The sequence below is a fragment of the Urocampus carinirostris genome, chromosome 16 (genome assembly GCF_059441175.1).
Source record: "Urocampus carinirostris isolate Australia breed hairy pipefish chromosome 16, RoL_Ucar_1.0, whole genome shotgun sequence".
NCBI lineage: Eukaryota > Metazoa > Chordata > Actinopteri > Syngnathiformes > Syngnathidae > Urocampus > Urocampus carinirostris.
Window position 1 is genome coordinate 30,796,902 of NC_142364.1, and position 15,866 is coordinate 30,812,767.

Consider the following 15,866-nt stretch of genomic DNA (forward strand, 5'->3'; position numbering starts at 1 on the left):
CTATATTTACTCCTTAGGTCCTGAGGGGTGGGCAAGTTTTTTGATTCATTGGGTTGTAAAAATTTCAATCTGAGACTTTTGAACAGAGGTTTCTTTATTTGTTCTGTTTTCTTGCTGCAGGAATGTCCTCTGCCCTTCCGGGATGCTGTGACTTTGCTGCAGGCCTCTGCGGTTACACTCAAGACAAGCTGAGCGACGCCGCTGACTGGGAACGAAGGAGAGGGCCAACCCCAACCTCATACACTGGACCCAGGGGAGACCACACAAGTGGACTGGGTTAGAGAAGGCCTACACACACTCATTTGAGTGCTCACTCATAAATTCCTATATGAATGCTGCGGTTATGCACTTGAAACCAGTGTTGGGACTAACGGTGTTATTTATAACACCATTGCGTAACGGCATTATTTTTCAGTAACAGTGTAATCTTACTAATTATTTTTCTTCACCATTACAACATTGTTACTGTTACTGACGGTCAAAGGCGGTGCATTACTTAGGCTACAAAACGCCAATGATGGCGTGTCCCAACACACCTGATGCCGATTTTAGCAGCCCGGTTTTCCGCTCTTCTCGAATCATGTCACTATTCAAAATGGCGACAACAATATTGTTAGATAGCAATTTTGAGTATAGTATTTGCTATGCGCCGAAAGAAAAGGTGAGTGAGGGCTGATTTGCAAAAAAATTACAGCAACCCCACTTGTATCGTTTGGGAACGAAACGTCTTTGTGGGCCAGCTCTCGGAAATGAAGGATGAGAGACGGCTCCCCAACAATCATGGGCGTAACCAGCCCCAGACATTATGGCATTTTCCTTAATACAGGACAGGATAAGCTTGAATATGATTAAAAAAAACAATATATAAAAAAGAAAAAAAGAAAAAAACATTAAAATGAAAAAAAAAACGCAGCGTCGGAAATACTCAACTGCCTTGAAATGGTTCAGTCAATTTGATCCATAGCACCGTGTTTAGATTTATCCTGATAATTATGTATTTTCACCTCATCAGTTGACCAGATTATCATAACATTCTAATAATTTATCCATAAACCATTTACTATTAAAAAAAAAATAGATAAATCTGTGGTCTGTGCAGCCCTTTGAGACTCCTTGTGATTAAGGGGTATACAAAAAAACATCTAAATGTAAATGGTCTGGATTTATATAGCACTTTTCAAGTCAATGAAGACCTCTGAAAGCGCTTTACAATGTGCTTCACACTTTTTCCTTTCACACACTAACTAACCAATAGCAGCGTCAGCCATGCAGGGCAACTACCTGCTATCGGGGGCATTAGGGATTCAGTTTCTTGCCCAAGGAAACTTTGACCCAAGACGAGCGCTCTACCTCCTGAGCCAATGCCGCCCATGACTTGACTTGACTCTATTCGTAATCCCGTGATGGATTTTTTTGTGTGTGATAAAATCTTTTAATTCGAAAGATGTTTTTGTTTGATGATGAAGCACAATTTGGTTTTATGAATAATAATCTAACATTTCAAAAGTGACCGACACTCATGCTTGACGGTGGTTGCCCGGCAGGATATTACCTGTACATGGAAGCCTCTCCCATGCTGTCCGGCCAGACCGCCCGCCTGCTGTCCCGCTCCCTCCGAGGGTCCAGGGGACCCCAGTGCCTGTGCTTCTACTACCACATGTACGGTTCCAGCACGGGCCAGCTCACTGTTCGTCTCCAAAAAGATGGAGGGAACGTTGTGTTGTGGCAGCTAAATGGCGAGCAGAGCATCGCCTGGCTCAAGGCCACAGTGGAGTACCAGAGCGACAGCCAACATCAGGCAAGTCCATAGAGTTTAGTTTTGTTCCGAGAATGAATGAATTTACATTTTTCACTGGAAATACAGTGGCCCCTCTGAGATCTTAGAAATTTGAGATTCATGATGTCTTTCGAGCAAAAATCTTGCCCGACATCAGGAGAAAATCCAAGTTACCAGGATTTCCAGATGCTACCACTAGAGGGCCTAGTACTTGAGCATGTCCACCGCCAGCACCATCTTGTCCCAATTAGCACATGCATTTTTCGCTGTACATACCGGATACTGCGCACTTGTGTTCTGTTTACCGTATTGCTTACGTATCATAAATAGTCTCTTATGCTACCTCATAGATGAAGCCCTCAAGGAAAACGCTCCACGTCAGGGTTTCAAGATGATTCATTAACTCGACTGTGCAATCATATGGACAGAAAAATGTATAACAAACATGCTTGTGTAAAATACGCTCTGAATAGAAAAAATATATTTTTGAAAAGTTTCTTAAGAGAGTAACAGAGTAAGAGTGTATCATGAATTGTTCTGTGTTACGTTGTGTATATGCAACAATTGAAAAAGGGACGAAGTGCTTATTAATTTTAATTTAAAAACAATATTTTTCCCAAATTTTTGGACTCAGGCGGTTTCTTTTTTTATGCAGAGAATTTCACCAGCTTTTGAAAAAACACTTTCACAGGGTACAGATGAAGCAGGGTGCACAGATGTTTGATAGCAAGTTTGTAAAGAATTGGAAGTGCATAGTGATTCCCAGTGCTGAAAGGAACTTTCAACTTTGGGCGGGCGTTTCTCTGCTGCTTTTATTTCGAACCACACTCAAAGCTTGCAAATCATTTCTTGAATCAGTTACGCGGGCCTTCAAACGTCACTGCTTACGTCATCAACACACACCTGGATTTGCGGTTCATGAACCACTCATCTAAAATACTCGGCACACGCTTTAGGGATTCGAGCAAAAGAGCACATTTCTACGTCATGGTTGGGACTCTGAAGAAAATAGACATCAAAGTTGCTTCACATTCAATCAACACAGCCTAATTGAGGATTAACATTAGCAAAGGTTAGTTAAGACCTTCAGTAACTCAACTACATTTCTCAATAAAATGGTCAGTCATGTCATTATTCATGCATAGAATTTCATAAATTGGCAACCTTCATAGTCTTGAAACGTTAAACACAGGACATATAACATTTCATAGTCCATTGTTCTGTTGAAAACGCAGGGACAGAGTTTTTGACTCATGCTCCCTTACTCCTCCACTACCACGCATACACCTCCGTTAGCAACCCTCGACTTTCTCTACGGCAAGTGCTCGTACTTAACTCACAATTTTTTTCAAAAGTATTGTCTTATCTTATCGCTGTATTTTTATGTACCATTACTATTTTAATCTGTTTTTAGTGACCAGGAAGATGTCTTTTACAGATATCATGGGTTAACTTGGATGATTTTGGGGAAGCCGGTAACCGATTATCGTGTTTTTTGGTTATGGGGAGAATTTATTCAAGATACGAGAAATTTGAAAGTCGAGATCAATCTGGGAACAGATTAATGTTGTCCATAGAGGGGCCACTGTAGTATTAATAAATTGTTTTAATCTGGATGACATAGAAAAGTAAACTTTTTTTCTTTTTTTACTGTTCTGTCCCAGATAATGTTTGAAGCAACCAGAGGTTCATCTATTAGGAGCGACATTGCCATTGATGACATCAACCTGAGGGCCGGGCCTTGTCCAGGTACATATTTTTCATCCCTTGAAAACTGCTTAGAGATAGGTAATCTGGGAGGGACTTTTTGTAGAGGCACTGATCCTCCACGTTGAGAGGAACCTGCAGAGGTTGCTCGGGTATTTGGGTAGGCTGGTTGTGTCCAAGTAGTGAGGATCACTACTCCATACCTTTTACAAAAGTTGACTCATCTTGGATGCCTCCCTCAGGATTTGTTTTTAAGATTTTTTGGGGGGGAATTCTTGAACAGCACTAAATTAATGATTTTCCCTAATAAGAAAAGCCACAATCCTCTCATTGTTTTTAACATGAACCATCCATCATCTGCAACTCTTATCCTGAGTAGGGTCGCGGGGGTGCTGGAGCCCATCCCAGCCGTCTTCAGGCAGTGGGCAGTGGACACCCTGAACTGGTTGCCAGGGCACACAAGGACAGACAATTCGCGCGCTCATTCACACCCAGGGACAATTGGGACCGGCCAATTAATCTAACATGCATGCGGCACAGTTCTGAGTTCAAGAGATCAAAACTCCTGTGTGGAGTTTGGATGTTCTCCCTGTGATTGCGTGGGTTCCTTCCCACTTTTCAAAAAAACATGAACCAATTCTTCTATAAATCCATCCATTATCTGCACCGCTTATCGTCAGTAGGGTCGCGGGGGAGCTGGAGCCCATCCCAGCTATCTTGGGGCAGTGGGCAGGGGACACTCTGAACTGGTTGCCAGCCAGTCACAGGGCACATAGAGACAGACAACTCACGCGCTCATTCACACCGAGGGGCAATTTGGACCGTCCGATTAACCTGACATGCATGTTTTTGGAATGTGGGAGGGAACCCACACAAGCACGTGGAGAACATGCAAACTCCACACAGGAGGTTCGATCTCATGACCTCAGAACTGTGCCGCACACGCGCTAACCAGTGCGCCGCCGTGCTGCCCTCTTCTATAAATCATTTTTAGATTAAAACCCCTCATTTTTAAGAATTTAATTTAATTTGGGAATCTTTTATTTTTTGTTGTAAAATCTCATCTCATTAGCTGCACCGCTTATCCTCAGTAGGGTCGCAGGGGTGCTGGAGCCCATCCCAGCAATCATCGGGCAGTGGGCAGGGGACACCCTGAACTGGTTGCCAGCCAATCGCAGGGCACACGGGGACAGACAACTCACTCGCTCATTCACACCTAGGGACAATTTGGACCGGCCAATTCACCTGAAATGCATGTTTTTGGAATGTGGGAGGAAACTGGAGTGCCCGGAAGAAACCCACGCAAGCACTGGGAGAACATACAAACTCCGCACAGGAAGTCTGGAGCTGGATGTGAACCCACGCGTGGGGTTCCCAAGACATGAACTGTGCCGCACATGCGCTAACCACTGCGCCGCCGTGCTGCCCGCTGTAAAATCTATTTACCATAAAATTAGAATTCTTTTTTTAACCTGACAAAATGCAGCGCTGCTTGGCAATCCATCAGGCTTCCATTTCAATGGCTTCTGCAAGCAATTGTTGCGGTTATTTTTTACTTAGATTGCATAATTGTAAATACATTTGATTCTGGTAGAGAAAGTGGTTTGGCAGACAATTTGGCACTTTTTAATCAAGAAATGGTATCTTAATGAGTTTGGTAAAGGCAATAATAATAAAAAAATAGCGACTAGCTTCAAAAAGTAAACATTTTCAAAACTGCATCATTCTTAAAATATGGTTTTAAGAACAAAGATGACTTACAATTCAGGGAGTATAGGTGTAGTTTGAATTCCACTTGGGAGTAGAGGGGAAGAGGTCTGGTGAGTCCTGATTCAGTTCAAGAGAAACAATAGTGACCTTTGTGAGCTGCAAGATTCTTATTTTTAATATATGCAGTTTTTACTGTTATTGAGCAAAGCATACAGGAAGTAACATCTGGTGCAGCATCCTGATGGTCTTTGTACCCTTTTGCATCAACAGAGACCAAAGCCCCTGTGACAACATCCAATGAGATCGAGTAGAAGGAAACGGCAGCAACAGGAAGGATGCTTTTTTGTTTTTGCACATTTCAGCGGACTCCAAAGGCTTTTTAACTGCCAACTCAAACACTCGGTCACACACATGTAGATCTCTTTATATCGAGCATCATTGTTCTTTACACTCATGCACTGTTTAAGGAGTGCAGTATTTTCTTCACATGTGTATGCATTAGATTAATGCTTCTTGCTTAACTAAAATAAAAGGGGATGTGGTTTTGCAGAAAATGTTCAAGATCATCAGGACCACACATAAACCCATTCAAACAGAAAAGATTGAGCATGAATAAAAATGACTCAAGCTTTATTCAAAAACATTGTGCACTGTACATTTGCATTGGAATGAACCAAACATCAGTTGGTCCCCTACATAATACAAGTTCCATCGTTCAGATGTTTCATGGACTCCATTTGCTGCGTCAGAGATAAAACATCCTGAAATCCGCTGCTGAGGCCGGACATGTGCTGGAAATATGCATCCTTTTCCACCTGCACCGACAGATTGTTCACTCCTGCATCCTTCAAAATGGCCGTCACCTGCAAGCCAGCACACATATTGTAAATCCCGGACTTACAGAGCACACCCGATTAAAAGCTGCATGTTCTAATTTAAGAACGAAACTCGTTTTTTTTTTTTTTTTTAAACGAGCCGCATGGATCATAAGCTACGGGCTTGAACTGTCGTAAAAATGAAATAAAGTAATTTTCGGAATTCAGAGTGCGCCTGATTAAAAGTTGAATGCTCAAATCTAAGAACGGAACTCCATTTTGCCATAGCGGATTTTAAGCGGCAGGGTTGACCAGCCATAAAAATGAACTCATTCACATCCATTTCTTACATTCAAATAAAAACATCAGCAGGGAAATGTCCAGTGCGTTAAAGTAACAAATTGTGCCACATGTAAGACACTTGTTTGTGGACTGTGTCCGCATCTGTCAATCTTAATCAAGTAGCACAGCAGTCAATATTTAGGAGTGCGACAAAACATTCTCAAAACAAAACTCAAATGTATTGTAAAATTTAGGAGCACGTACAATCACAATAGCATGTACCAATGCTGAGCCATGCAACTGATCTTAAGCTCTCTCATTTTTTTGCGCACATGACAAAGTGATAGAGAAGAGACCAAGTATTGCTGCTACTATTACCAAAAAAAAATCTCAAGTGTGTTAACACAATGTGTTATTTTTCTGTACTATACATTCCCTGCTGATTCTGCCAAGCCTGTCCCTTGGCTGTGGATTCGCTTAGATGGTGGGTGTGAATCTCGTTCCTCCATCCATATGCGTCACTCATTACATGACGAGGCATTTGACTACTGAAAGGAGTCAGTTACTTCCGCCGATTAATGAAATGAAATGATCTGCATTTATATAGCGCTTTTCAAGTCAAGACTTCCCAAAGCGCTTTACAGTGTGCTTCAAATTTCCCAATAGCGGCCGTGCAGCCATGTAAGGCGCTAACCTGCTTATTGTGGGTATTTTGGGTTCAGTGTCTTACCCAAGGACACTTCGACATGTAACACGGAGGAGCCGGGATTCGAACTGCGATCTCTTGATCCCATGACGAGCGCTCTACCTCCTGAGCCACTGCACTTCATTGAATTTCTTCACTTTGACATTCAGAGCACTGGGCAGAAATCACATCAACACCCACCTTGGGCCCTCATGATGCTTTTTTTCTTTCTTTTTTTTTAAACAAAATCGTTAAGATTCCCCTGGTCTGCATTATTAAGCCAGCTGCTAGGCACCAGCTGAGGAAGCCTGCAACAGGTGAAATCTGTGAGAAGGGTCCAGTGCGCCTCTGAAAACGCGGCTGACATTCTCGCCAATATCCGTCTCACAAAAAAAAAAAAAAAAAAAGAATGAGCCGCACCGGATTTAAAGCCACAGTGTCAAAAATGTAGCAAAAAAGTAGCTGTTTTAGTGGGGGATTTACAGTATGCAAATCACAGCAGTCAGTGAGCGTAATTACTGACTTCATGATTAATCTCCACTTAACACCCGAGCGGTTAGTTATCAAGTCTGCAGGTCAAATAAGAGTTGGTAATTGGAAATGACCTGCTGAATAATGCGCTGTTCCACCACATCGGACATTATCTGCAGATGGATGGTCCCTGCTATCATGCTGGCTGAATGTCTCCAGAAATGAGGGTCTCTGTATGACAAGACTCCTTCAATCTTCTCAATCTGGGAACAGAACCAAAAAAGTGAACAGGATCAACTGTCGGGTGCATACAACTTCATCCTGTCCATGACTTCATTCATAGCTGACAATTCTTTGCATTGTCTAATGATGCCCTATTTTCTGCCGCAACACAGTCGACATATTCTTCCTCAAAAGGCTGCGTGATATGCATTTTTGGTATACAGTGAACAACAACTAAATATGGCTCCACAGCAGTGTGTCCAGTTTTCAGTTAATTTTGTGCACAGTAATCCGGCTTACTTTTGTGAAATGTAGTTTGTATTTTGATTGGCTAAACAGTCTCCACACCAATTTTCTGCATGTGTCTGCCCGTGTGTCATGACGTTGCGGTCTAAGTTGTAGATGAACATAAAACAGCTCACCGAACCTAAAATACATACGCGAAAATCGTTTTCAATTTTGAGTTCCTCTCAAAGCCACTTGTCGACCAAACGCTCTGGAACTACAAAGACATAGGGCAGAAGAAGATGCTTTGTATCACCTACAAAGTTGGACTTCTCCACATGCTAAAGAGAGGTAAAAAGATTTTCATGCGAAATTTTGGTTTTCCGATAACGTCTACATGATGGCGAAAAAATATCATCTGTAATAAATAGGTGGATAGTGTCCTGAGATAATTTCCTCCCCTTTTGGAATTAATAGTGTATTACAGCATTAAAACTATTTTTTAAATATATTTTGACTGTAAATAAGGTATTTGTAAAAACAAAAATGCTTTTATATACAGTACATTTCGTGTAATGCTTGAGTCTGTAAATATAGTTCGTCCTTTGGTTTCAATAGATAATAAAGTAGAGCAAGGTTTCTACTCAGTAGATTTTGACTATGAAGGGTCCTTAAAAAAAACAACACGAAAAGCAAGTAATTACTTTGTGTTGAAATGGATTATTTTTGAGTTAGTGGATGAAGACAGGCACAAGGAAAATCAGTGCAGTGCTATTTTTTTAGGTGTTTCTCTGCTATAGGTAGGTCTTTATTTACTTCGGTAGTTGCGCTTTTTCCTTTCCTTTTTGTGCATGTTAAGTCTGTTAAAAATGACTGAAACCACTCAAGTGTTTTAGATTTCATAGAAAATGCAGCTAACTGAGCATTAAAGACGTTTTTTCGGGTCATTTTGTTAACAAAACATGAATATATTCTATTATCCCAGTTTAAACTTCACATTTTTCTCATTCAATACATTTCCAAAGTGGGATTTTTTTCTTGATATGCGTTACGGCATGTAATCAGGGTGGGATTGTGGTTCCAAAAGTTAGATCAGTCAAGAACCACTGCCTTTGAAGGACGCTGTAAACTCATAAGGCTCCTGGGTGTGCTCACCTTCAGCAGAGCACTGTTAAGTTCCTTCTCATTTTCCGGGGGAGTTCTCAGTAGAAGAACCTCACAAGCATCCTTGAGCAGAGGGATTACGCTAAGGAAAATAAGCGTGGCGATGAAAAGGGAGCAAATCGGATCAGCAATCAACCACCCAAACTGCCTAATGAGGATGGTGGAAATAATCACACCGACGCTGCCCAACGTATCAGCCAGGACGTGAAGGTAAACTCCTGCGAAGACGACAAGAAATTCCACTTGGCTTCTTTCCTTGAAATATAAGGGCTGTTTTTATTTTTTACAGCTATGCAGCCATCAAACCTCTCATGTTGGCGTTCATGCCCCCTCCGCCTGAGCCGTGGGAATGGTTGTGCCCGCTGTGCCCGCCGTGAGAATGGCCGTGGCCTCCGTGGCTGTGGTCGGCATGGGAGTGGCCGTGGTGGGAATGGCCGTGGTCGTGCCCCGAGCAACTTTTACCGCCGTGGGAATGAGCGTGGCTGAAGGCGCAGATTCCTACCAGGTTGACCAACAAGCCGCCAACAGACACTGGCTACAAAAGACACCGTAAAAGGGCAAACTGATTACTGTAAATTCCAGACAACAGAGCTTACCTGACTAAAAGCTGTATGCTTAAAGTTAAGAATGAAATTCCATTTAGTCTCTGTACAAGCTGCACCAGATTTTAAGATGCAGGCTTTAACAGCCATATGAAACAATTAGTTTACATCCATTTCTTTACCTGGTGCTAACCACGTAGGAAATTTGGCGTCAACGCATTTGGCGCCGTTTTCATTTCTGTTTAGGTCACATCTTTTCAGATCCTGTGACCATCCAATATGATTAAAAGGTGAGCTCATATTCACTACTGTCTCGAGGAAAAACACGAATAAGAGCTGTGTATCGTAAAACGAGCCCTATATTTTTAGACAAGACAAGGGCAATCGTACTGTAGAGAATAGTGCCAGATTGCAACACAGACGTAATTTTTGTGCTGTTATCATTGATGGTTGACATAATACCGGACCAAATTGCATTTGCTTGTCCTCGTTCCTCAAGGTTTAAAGGAAACTCAAGCAACTGGATAATGACTGCGTTGTTAGAGAAAGCGAACAGAAGTGTTTTAGATGGATCATTTCTACTGTTTAATTCAGATGTATGAATTGAGGACTTGATTTGTGAGGCATGGGGGAGTATAGTCAATATTTAATCAAGTAACATAAAAAGCCTTTGTTTTGCTCCTGTTACGTATTATATAAATACATACTTCCTCTGCTGGTACCTCCAATTTCTCACCATTGATCAATAAATACCAAGTTTACTGGTAGCAGCTCGTGTTCCTTTAACTGCCAGAGTAATTGCTTTTAACTGAAATGCCACATTACATACGCTTTTTCTATTGGATATTTACTTTGATGAGGGATAGTACATTTGACTGATTTACAATAACAGAAGTTGTAAATAATCATACACTTTAATGGACTTCTGTGAACTACTCATTCATTTCATTCTTATACTGTTGCTGGGCAAAATGTTTTTCCGCCACAAAAAACAAAGAATAAACCGCACCGTAGATTAATTTACAGTGTTTATAATGTAGCAAACAGCAGAAGGCTGTTGTCTGGCATTTATGGTAATGTCATTGAAACACACTGGATTCAATGCGAACAAAATCTGTGCGGATGTTAAATTGAATAGTCCACAAAAACAAGCAACTAAAATGTGATTTCAAGTGGAAATGAAGTACCAAAAAGAATGACCATAAAAGGCAAAGCCATTAGCCTCTAGAAGGGATCCTTAAACAGTGTCTTTGCGACTGCCTACTAAGTGGCCATTCTTTCGTAACACTAACTTTTTGTTTGACGTTTGCAGAATCCATGTCTCTCTCGGCAGGCCTGATGTTGAGGACATAGTTTATATTTTCACAGTGGACTCACTGGGCCACTTAAACATTTATACCGCGTTCTAGCTGCTTTTAATGGCAGAGAAAAACAACTTGAAAACGTCAATTTAGGGCAAATAAATCTGGGTGTATTTTAATATGAAATGAGCTTATAAGCACTAGATAACTGCTTCAATAGTACATCTCCCTGGCCAAGCTGTGGAACAAGTCATTTTCAAGGAAAATGAATAGAAATTCACTCACTGTCAGCATATCTGTGTCTATGTTGGGAGGGTCCACTAAACGGGTCACCGACTCCATGAAGACAAAGAAAGCAATGACCATCAGGAACAGTCCATTGATGAACCCAGAAAGGATTTCAACGCGGCCGTATCTGGAAGAGGCAATGATGTTTTAAACCATTTTAAACTCAATTTATACTTCAAAAATGTTTCCTGGTGAGGGGGCTTCACAAACCTCGATCCTTACCCATAGGAGAAGATCCTAGTAGCTTTCCAGCGGGTCATCAGGGCGGCAAACAAACCGAGGACCAAAGCCGAGCAGTCAAACAACATGTGGAAGCCATCAGAGATCAGACCCAGGCTGTTTGTCCAAACACCATAAAACAGCTCAACAAAAGTGAAAGCCTGCAACATATAAATGTCGTTTGACAGCCAGAGTCAGTTAACTGCAAGCAACAGGGATAACCAAACGACACCACAGCTTGCACGGAAAAATAAATTGAAAAATGTATTTCCTTATTATTTTTCCTATTACAGACGCTCCCCTACTTACGACCATTCAACTTACGAAAAAAAAGTAGATACGATCATTTTTTTCAGAATGTCGAAAAATATCCGGACATTGCTGTAAGTTAGATTTTGTATTGTGTGCAACTTTTTCCGAGTAGAGGACATTACTGTAGTGCTTCTTTCCGCCACTACCAGTGTGTGGAGGTGCTGTGAGAGGTCACCCAGCATCCACCCCAAAGAAGAAATCCGCTTCCTCTTCCTAGTTTGTGTGTAAACATACTATGTATACTGTATATCTGTATCTGTAGCGCGGTAAGAACTTTGACGTTTTTATTGTTTAATATCTCTTGCATTAATTCAATATGGTTGGTATAAAGTGTAGAGAAGAGGTAAGCCGTTTATTTTTTAAATGAAAGTGGAATAAGAAAGCTTGATGCAGTTGAGAAAATGGTTGGATCGCTTTTTTTCGGCCACTTTCTACCACGGAGGAGGAAGTAGCCTAAGTCTTGAAGCCCAATTTACCGTATTTTCCGCACTATAAGGCGCACCGGGTTATAGGGCGCACCCCGAAAAAATAGTTTTTGGTCCTATATTTGACATACATAAGACGCACCGGATTATAAGGCGCTACAATGGGAACGTCGACAAAACAGTCAGATAGTTCAGTCAAACTTATTACCCCCTTAACATTCCGAAAGCTTGCAAAGACGCAAATACGTGTCGAGAACATGTGCGGATGCGGTGTCCGTACGATGTCACTCAAATGCATCGTTCCATCATTCGGAAGGTTAAAGTCTTGGGATTCAAGAAATGCCAACCATTCCTTAGTTTCTATTTTCTTTTTCGCTCACAACTATACTATGCATATGACAATAAACACTTGGAATTGAGTTTAACTTAAAAATAGACACTCCATTCCATCCATTATCTGCACCACTTATCACAGAAACATCGAGTTCAGTCTGAAACAAGATAAAGGGATAATATATAGCCGGAGTAGCTCACCGAAGTCGTTGTGTTCATAATAATGTGCAGCCAATGTCCTCTTATATCCGTGAGTGTAGTAAATCCAGGAGAATAAAATATTTACAAATACAGTATAGTAAAAAATGCTTTCTGTACGCCGTCAACCACGTGCTATACACATCCATCTTTTTCGGCCAATTGCAGGCTTTGTTTTGCCGATTAAGCCAATGCCAGCCTGTAAATGATAAAAAGGATCCGCCCCTTGACCTCCGAATAACTTTAGCCAATAGTGATCGATTCAACTGATGATTGACACATCTTCTTTGGCCAATTGCAGGCTTTGTTTTGCCGTTTAAGCCAATGCCAGCCTGTAAATGATAAAAAGGATCCGCCCTTGACCTCCGAATAACTTTAGCCAATAGTAAACGATTCAACTGATGATTGACACATCTTTTTTGGCCAATTGCAGGCTTTGTTTTGCCGTTTAAGCCAATGCCAGCCTGTAAATGATAAAAAGGATCCGCCCTTTGACCTCCGAATAACTTTAGCCAATAGTGATCGATTCAAATGATGATTGACACGTTGGTTAGCCAATGAAATGCCGGTAAATAAATCCCAGCATACACCGCGGACTACTTGGCGTTCGGGGGAAAATCTAGTCGGCGGCTGCAAGTTAGTTGGAAGACTTTGCAACTTAATGTTGATCCATAAATAAGGCGCACTGTATTATAAGGCGCATGGTCAGCTTTTGAAAAACATAAAGGCTTTTAGGTGCGCCTTATAGTGCGGAAAATACGGTAAGTTAAAACTCACTTTTTTTCAAAAGAGCATATTATTTTATCAAATAATTATATTTTAGTACAAAAAAATACAGATTACTTATACAAGCCTTAAACATACTTATATAAACCTTAAACATACAAAATAGGTAGATAGATGAAAATTAAATAATATATATATATATATATATATATATATATATATATATATATATATATATATATATAAATATAAAATATGGCACTGAAGCAACATACGAACAAATTCAACTGAACGAACGATCGTCCTGAATCTTGTTCGTAAGTAGGGCAGCATCTGTATACTGCAAGCTTCCCTCAACTCTCTAACTGAGCTTTTTGTAGTGTAAAAAGTATCGTAAAAGTAAAGATAAGTGCAAATAATATGGTTTAAATTAATACTTAACTTAGCTGTCGACATTATGCTTCCACTGGAAAAAAACATTTTCTTTAATAAGAACTTCATTTTAAATTTCAATGGAAATCATACCATTACAATAATATTCAAAACAAGTTTTGCTTTTTGTTTTTGTTCCCTTCGGGCAAGACTGTTAATTCCAAATATATAAATCCAGAGAAATACTAGATGCGAATATTACTCCTTCACAGATTATGTAGCTTACAAGATATAAAATATAATTGATTAAAGAAAATAAGAGCTTTGTAATCCCCATTTCCATCCCCAAAGAACAAAAATGTCCTACTATGGTAACAAATGACATGAATAATACTTAATTCGTCTTAATATGAAATTCAACAAATAAAAAAACAGGTACAGTGGAACCTCGGTTTTCGAACGCCTCTCAGTTCGAACCAATCGCAGTCCGACCAAAAATTTCGAGAAATTCTTGCTTCGCTGTTCGGTCGAAAATTCGGAGTTCGAACGCTGGTAATGCATGAGTGCGTACGCTAGAGTGCGATGCTGAGCGGCTTACGGGTGTAGATTGTGTAGATAGCCCCCACCCCTCGTGACCAACTGTTATCACGTGCGCACTTGCCTCTTTTTGCTTTCGCTTTTGATATCGCTGAACGGAGTGTTTTAGCCCCTAACTATGCCTCCGAAGAAGTTCGGTGCAAGCAGGACAGGTGAAAAAAGAAAAGTTGTTCATAAAACTATTGCCTTTAGGAAAGACATAATAGCTAAATATGAAAGAGGTGTGTGAGTTTCCGATCTTGCTAGGGAATACAGCATGTGCCTTCTGCTGACCACCACAAAGGTAAGAAATCCTAATTATAATTCTTTTCTTTATCTGTTTTTTTTTTTACACGTTTGTGTTAGCGTAATCTTTCGTACGGAAGATTACGATAACGCGAACGTACGATTAGCCTGGGTTACATTCAGGTAAACATTCAGGGTGTTGGAACTGAGCCCAAAATTCAGGGTGTTGGAACAGAGCCCTCTTTCCAATGAAGCGCTAGCCACTTGTGGTGCTAAATGACTTGTAAACGACCTGATTTTTTTATTTTTACGCGTTCATGTTAGCGTAATCTTTCGTACGGAAGATTACGATAACGTGAACGTACGATTAGCCTGGGTTAGCTTCATGTTTACGTTAAACATTCATGGTAACAATTCAGAGTGTTGGAACTGATGAAAACGATTTACATTATTTTTAATGGGAAAAATGATTTCGGTGATTGAACAAATCGGTTCTCGAACAGGGTTCTGGAACGGATTATGGTCGAGAACCGAGGTTCCACTGTATAATTTTTTTATGTATTTAACTGAAATTTTGTTTTTTAAATACAAAAACAGGTTTAAAAATAAGTTTGTTTTACTCTTAAGGATGTTTCCCGAAGTCCAAAATCAAGAGACTTCAGCTGGTACAAAATACTGCAGTGAGGCTTTTAACAAAGACAAGAAAGTTTGATCACATTAACCGGATTATATCTAACCTGCAATGGCTCCCTGTTTGCTTAAGATGTGATTTTAAGGTTCTGTTGGTATTATACAAAATCATGCATGGACTTGCTCCCTCATATCGTTCGGATTTAATTTCCCCCTATGTTCCGGCCCAGAGCCTACGCTCTGAAAATGCTGGTCTAATGATCCAAAGAGCCAAAAAGATATCCGAAAGTTTGAGAGCTTTCTCCATTCGGGCCCCGGTGCTGTGGAATGCTCTTCCCCCTGAGATTCCATCTGCAACCTCAGTGGAACTGTTTAAATCTAAGCTTAAAAACACTTATATTCTATAGCATATGAATAACCTATATTTTATGCTAACAATATGTGTGTATTATTTGTTAATCCACTGCAGCCGGGTCATCCTGGAAGGGGGATTGCCTCATGTGCGGTCCCGTCTCAAGGTTTCTTCATTATCCTCATGTCGAGGTTTTTGAGTTTTTCCTTGCCCTCATGTAGGTTTTAGATCAGGGGATTGTGTAATAATAGTCTGTGGTTTGCACTAATATGTGATCTGTGCAGCCCT

General features: G+C 40.7%; 2 protein-coding genes across 5 annotated transcripts in view; one reads left to right on the top strand and one right to left on the bottom strand.

Moving 5' to 3' along the window:
* LOC148351044 (MAM domain-containing protein 2-like) overlaps positions 1 to 6,208 on the top strand; it is a 23,259-nt gene extending 17,051 nt beyond the window's left edge. For 2 of the 3 annotated variants that reach the window (XM_088356008.1, XM_088356009.1), the window contains 4 exons: positions 121 to 276; positions 1,545 to 1,798; positions 3,442 to 3,526; positions 5,465 to 6,208. In XM_088356008.1, the coding sequence (XP_088212134.1) occupies positions 121 to 276; positions 1,545 to 1,798; positions 3,442 to 3,526; positions 5,465 to 5,505 (536 nt within the window). In that variant the 3' untranslated portion in view covers positions 5,506 to 6,208. The remainder of the gene's footprint in view (positions 1 to 120; positions 277 to 1,544; positions 1,799 to 3,441; positions 3,527 to 5,464) is intronic. The other variant, XM_088356011.1, reaches the window with a different exon arrangement.
* Positions 5,808 to 15,866, bottom strand: part of slc30a5 (solute carrier family 30 member 5) — a 26,154-nt gene continuing 16,095 nt past the window's right edge. For both annotated transcript variants that reach the window (XM_088356006.1, XM_088356007.1), the window contains exons 11-16: positions 11,412 to 11,569; positions 11,187 to 11,316; positions 9,365 to 9,593; positions 9,050 to 9,276; positions 7,582 to 7,710; positions 5,808 to 6,057 (exon numbers count right to left, since the gene is read on the bottom strand). In XM_088356006.1, coding sequence (XP_088212132.1) covers positions 5,887 to 6,057; positions 7,582 to 7,710; positions 9,050 to 9,276; positions 9,365 to 9,593; positions 11,187 to 11,316; positions 11,412 to 11,569 — 1,044 coding nt within the window. In that variant the 3' untranslated portion in view covers positions 5,808 to 5,886. The remainder of the gene's footprint in view (positions 6,058 to 7,581; positions 7,711 to 9,049; positions 9,277 to 9,364; positions 9,594 to 11,186; positions 11,317 to 11,411; positions 11,570 to 15,866) is intronic.